Source organism: Phragmites australis, chromosome 2, assembly GCF_958298935.1.
Source record: "Phragmites australis chromosome 2, lpPhrAust1.1, whole genome shotgun sequence".
In the NCBI taxonomy this organism is placed as follows: domain Eukaryota; kingdom Viridiplantae; phylum Streptophyta; class Magnoliopsida; order Poales; family Poaceae; genus Phragmites; species Phragmites australis.
In genome coordinates this window covers 48,840,826-48,846,158 of record NC_084922.1, presented here as the reverse complement: position 1 = coordinate 48,846,158, position 5,333 = coordinate 48,840,826, and the positions used below count along the sequence as shown (strand labels likewise).

Here is a 5,333-nt window from a genome sequence, read left to right as displayed (position 1 = left end):
TTCAAATTCTCCCCTGAATGCGTTGACCGTATACATGATGCTTGCATAGATCTTTTACGTGGTCACTGCCGCTGCCAGCGGAGCTTAAGCCATGCCAAAGGGGGCCATGGCCCTTCCTATTCCTTTAGATTTCTCAAGAAATTACTTAATTGTACTTAACAAAAGTATCAAACTACCTATGGCTTTCTAAGCTTGGGCCCCCATTATGTTTGTCACCAAGCTCTGCCACTGGTCACTGCCCCGACCATGTCTTTCCTTTGAGCGGCGTGGCCCATGTCTTGCATCTTTGTAAGATCCCCATGGTCACGCACAATCCCAAGCCCTTCATATAAATACATACTAATACTTGAAGATGAAAAATTACACGACATGTTACCGGGCTCAATGCTTCACGATAGGTCACAGTGGACAAAAGGGAGACATTCTGGAGTTGGTAGACCATATAGGATATCAGTTGCACAAATAACAGGATTGGTTCCATATTTAATAAATGATAGTCTGTCTATTCTATAATATGTGGATGACATCATTATTTTTATAGACCATAATTTAGAACATGTTAAGAATATGAAACTCATCATTTGTATGTTTGAGCAACTCTCGGGATTGAAAATAAACTTCCACAAGAATGAGCTATTTTGCTATGGTGTGACAAAAGAATATGAACACCAATATACTCAGGTATTTAAGTGTAATACTAACATATACCCTTTTAAATACCTGGGCATTCCAATGCATCACCGCAAATTAAGAAATAGTGATTGGAAGGAGGTTGAAAATAGATTCGAAAGGAAATTGAGCAGTTGGAAAGGGAAGATGATGTCAGCTGGAGGCCGATTAGTACTCCTTAATTCGGTCCTCATTAGCCTCCCAATTTTCATGATATCTTTATTTGAGATCCCTCAGGGAGTCCTCAAAAGATTGGATTATCTACGATCCAGATTTTTCTGGCAAGGAGACAGTCACAAGAAAAAATATATGGATTTACACGTTGGGATATTCTTTGCCTACTCAAGGACCAAGGGGGTTTGGGAATTACCAACATTTCGGTCAAGAATATCTGCCTCTTAAACAAATAGCTTTTTAAGCTGCTTAATGAGGATGAGGTTTGATAACAACTGCTCCGGAATAAGTATCTTGGCTCCAAAACGCTCACACAAGTTCAAGGACAGCCAGGAGATTCACAATTCTAGGCTGGCCTTATAAAAATTAAGAATGAATTTCTCAAATGGGGTTCTTTTCATGTACAAAATGGGAAGCAAACTCGATTTTGGAACGATATTTGGCTAGGTAAAAACCCACTGAGCCAACTTTATTCCTTGTTGTACCAGGTTGTGAGACATAAATATGCCACAGTAGCGGAAGTAATGAGAAGCATACCTCTTAATTTATCCTTCCGCCGACCGATAATCAGGAACAAGCTGATTGAATGGCAACAATTGACATTGCAACTTGTTCATATTCAGCTCTCTAATGACAGAGATACTTTTAATTGGGATTTGAATGGGAAAGGACAATTCATTGTCCAGTCGATCTACAAGTAAATGCTAAACCAACCTATTAGTATCCCAAATAAGAGGCTTTGGCAACTAAAGCTCCCGTTAAAAATAAAAAAAATTATTATGGTACATAGGTCGTAAGGTGATTTTGACCAAAGATAACCTGGTCAAAAGAAACTAAAAGGACAGCCTCAAGTGTGTCTTTTGTAATCATAATGAATCTATCCAGCACCTCTTTTTCGAATGTCCTTTAGCTAAGACTATCTGTTATATAATCAGAATAGCCTTAGGGATTAAGAAACTGATGAACATGTCACATATGATCGGTACTTGGTTATGTGAGATAGGAGCTAAGAAAAAAAAAGAATCTTAGTTGGGATATCGGCTATGTTCTGAGCTATTTGGCTATGTCGTAATGATATAGTGTTTCATAAAAAAATAATTATATCATTCATGTAGGCATTTTTCAGAGACACTTACTGGCTAAGGTTCTGGAGACTACTTCACAGGAAGGATCAGAGTGAAGAGTTTATGTCGGTTTGTCATATATTGGAGGTGGTGATAATAGAGCTCTTCACCCACCACGGATGATCATGTAGTTACAGATTGCAAGCTTCTTGACACTTTATTTTTTAGTTTCTTTTCTTACCCGTGTGATGTTTGCTACTAATGCATGGAGTTTGTAATAATCAATTGTTGATTGTATGCATCTAAGGATGCAAAAAGCCGGATGTTTTATCTATTTTCTAAAAAATACATGATATCCATTCAAGTGTCACCTAGACGGTCAATGCCTTAACCAGGCTCACGGGATGCAGCATCACAGTGTTTAGTTGGCTGTACCACCTCTGGAGTCTGGCTCACAAAATGCAAAATCATTATACAAGTCTGGCTCCTGAAAAACAGATTTCTATTGTGTTTCTGCAGAGCCAATCTCGCGAGATGTAGACCTGGCTCAGCTAATAATGATATTAGCATATAATTAGTGAATATTAATTCATATTAGGACATTTCAAATTAGAGTAAGGTTTAATATAATAAATTAAGTATTATTGAGTGTATTTATGCAAAATAAGCATCATATTAATATTTATTTTTTTATTTTAATCTTATGTAACATATACTTATACGGACAACCAAACAATCTCCTTTTCAACCAGATTAAATACATACAGCCAACTAAATAAATTGCTCTGCATATACTCAGTCCGACTAAGTTGAGGCTTGCTCATATATATGGACTAGGCTCAGCCATTCGAGCAACCAAACGCCCCATATAGCGTACAAAGTTGTATCAGATGATCCGGGCTAAAGAACCAACTCACGATATTTCACCATCTCTTTCACTGGACAAGAAGCGCACTGCATACGCAATTGACTTTCTTCCCCGTTTTGTACAGGAAGTACAAATTACAGTAGAAATCGCACACCTAATCCACGCTGCGCAAACACACGCACGTGCACTGCCGGTTGGTCTCGTTCGCATCAGTGGCTGACGAGACGAACGCCTAAACGATTCACCTCGTACCGAGTGGCTGACCGCGCGCGCGTACAGATCTCAGTGGATGCATATGCCGGGCACCTTCCAGCGCACCGGCCCTCGGCTCCGCTCGCCGTCGTCCATCTGCCTATACGCCCGCCACTCCTGCAGCAGATTCCCGAGGTCGTGGAGCTTGGCGCCGAGCCCCACGCAGCAGTTGGCGTGCATGGTGTAGAGCGTGTTGAAGTCGCGCGTGTTGTTGCAGAAGCCGGCGTTGTGCTCCGTGTCCAGGAACTGGATGCGCAGGCCGCGCGTGGCGACGAGGTCGTGCTTGATCTCGTTCAGCACCTGCTGCTCGTGCTTCCCCGGGAACGACTCCCGCGCGCCGCGCCACGCCTCGAACGCCCCCACCGTGCGCCGGCTCGACTTGGCGTACAGGAACCCCGTGTTCGGGAAGTTCATCGGGCTGTACGGGTCGCCGAAATAGAAGTCCGACGAGGTCACCATGTGCGCCGCCACCGACATCCGCTCGAACGGGTTGCGGAACCATAGGATGTCCACATCCTGCAGCGTTCATTTTACCGTACCGTAAGCTTTGAAACGAATGAAATTTCATAAGAAACCAGTTCAGTTTCTCATGTTGGAGTTGTAAAATCTAAAATGTGTTCACATTGGGCCAACTGTTTGCCTGTTTCTGAAATGGACTTGATTAAAATCTCCTTTGGTCAATTTCTGGGAACTATTCCAAGTCCAACTGGTTCGCGCGTGCGTGCGTACGTACCGTGAAGAGGAAGTTGTATCCGAGCTCCAGGATCCTCTGCTGCAGCCGGACCTTGCTCCAGACCAGGTCGATGTAGTCCTTGCTCATGAACACCTTCTCGTCGGAGAGGTTGCGGCTGGCGGCCGCCGGGAGGAGGTAGCAGTGCGGGTGCACGGCGCGGCACCGCTGGAGCGCGCCGGCGTCGACGGCGACGATGAGGAGGTGGTTCGCGAAGTGCGCGATCCGCTCGCCGGTACGGAAGCTCTCGAGGAAGAGGTCCAGCAGCGAGTCCTGCGCCGCCCACGCCTCGTTCACCGACGTCATGATCACCGTCCGGTCCTCGTCGGCCACCGCACGCAGCAGCTGCTCCAACTCGTCCTGCTCCGGCGTCGCAGCCCCCTGTATGAGCCAAAAAGAAAACGATGTCAAGAAACAAGCAAGGCAACACCAGTACAGATAAAATCAGCAAAAATTGCAACTTTGAATTCCGAATTTTGGAACCGGGCTAGCTAATTGACCTTTTCTTCGGCGTGAGCAGCTGCTTCTCTTGCCGGGCTAGCCTCTTCGGCGGGTGGAAACGTCGTAGTTCCATTGGTCCAGCTCGATATCCCCGTCGACCGCGCGCCACTCCCGGCCGAGGTAAGGAAGAAGAGCAAGACCGCGGCGGCGGACGCCCCGAGGATGAAGGACACCAGCTGGTTAAGGATGTTCTGCTGGCTCCCCATCGTAAGAGTTGCCGCCAGGAGGACAAGAACAGAGAAGAGTGAAGAGGAGTGCCGTAGGGGGAAACTGCTTGATCTATACTTAACACTTTGGTTCGTTTTCCATTCTTAAAAATGAAAAAGTTAGCAATTTGGTTGTTAGGGTGTTGATCTTGTCAAAGAGGGTGACATTGGCCTATGAGGATGATTTTGTTCAAGAAGCCAAATGAGACTGATTCTACTGGGTTACAGTGTGGTACCGGATCAAATGTATGCTCATCTTTCCCTGCCTTGCATGTGCATTTCTAAATCTCATGTGGAGAGTCAAACCTTCTCGGTCTTGATTACAGAAACGTGATGTGCTCTCCTGTAATACGAGTCTGGAAAAGTGTATGCATATGCCTTCAGAACCTTCCTACTGAGAGTATATTGTATGTACGTCGCCACCATAAAATATTCAGTAGTATAGCATGATGTACTGTATTTTCTCCAGAATGCATGGTATTCCTCGTGTTTGTTCAAAAGTGTTGAAGTACAATGAATTGTTCATCTTTTTTTATCCGTTTAGATTTTTTGTGTATTGATTGGTATGTGCAGCTAAATATAGTATCAAAGCTAAAGGTCTCAAGTTTTACTCTGATGGGTGCAATTAAAAAAAATGATGTTGACTCCTATTTCCAGTCTAATTCCTCAGAGAGTCTTCATTTGAGAAGAGCATTGAAATAATTGTTCATCTTTCTACATCAACTTAGATTTTTAGGTAAATTAGTTAGTTCATGCAGCTCAATACAAAGATTATATATACTAGTGTGTTGTTGCATTTTTCCCTTTTGTGTTGTTGCATTTTTCCCTTTCAATAAAAGGAGCTTTCTGTGTATATGATCTCATCCCGA

The 5,333-nt window shown here is 43.9% G+C and overlaps 1 protein-coding gene across 1 annotated transcript; it reads right to left on the bottom strand.

Moving 5' to 3' along the window:
* Positions 1 to 2,808: 2,808 nt before the first annotated feature.
* On the bottom strand, positions 2,809 to 4,709 carry LOC133909481 (uncharacterized protein At1g28695-like). Its single transcript, XM_062351929.1, has 3 exons — positions 4,258 to 4,709; positions 3,761 to 4,138; positions 2,809 to 3,543 (listed from the first exon to the last, which is right to left on the bottom strand). The coding sequence occupies exons 1-3, from the start codon at positions 4,462 to 4,464 to the stop codon at positions 3,058 to 3,060; spliced, it is 1,071 nt and encodes a 356-aa protein (XP_062207913.1). The 5' UTR covers positions 4,465 to 4,709; the 3' UTR covers positions 2,809 to 3,057.
* Positions 4,710 to 5,333: the final 624 nt, after the last annotated feature.

Coding starts and splice junctions, on each gene's coding strand:
- LOC133909481 (XM_062351929.1), bottom strand. CDS start 4,464: ATGGGGAGCCAGCAGAACATCCTTAACCAGCTGGTGTCCTTCATCCTC. Junction 4,139..4,257: donor CTGCTCACGCCGAAGAAAAG/GTCAATTAGCTA, acceptor TGGCTCATACAG/GGGGCTGCGACGCCGGAGCA. Junction 3,544..3,760: donor GATACAACTTCCTCTTCACG/GTACGTACGCAC, acceptor TGAACGCTGCAG/GATGTGGACATCCTATGGTT.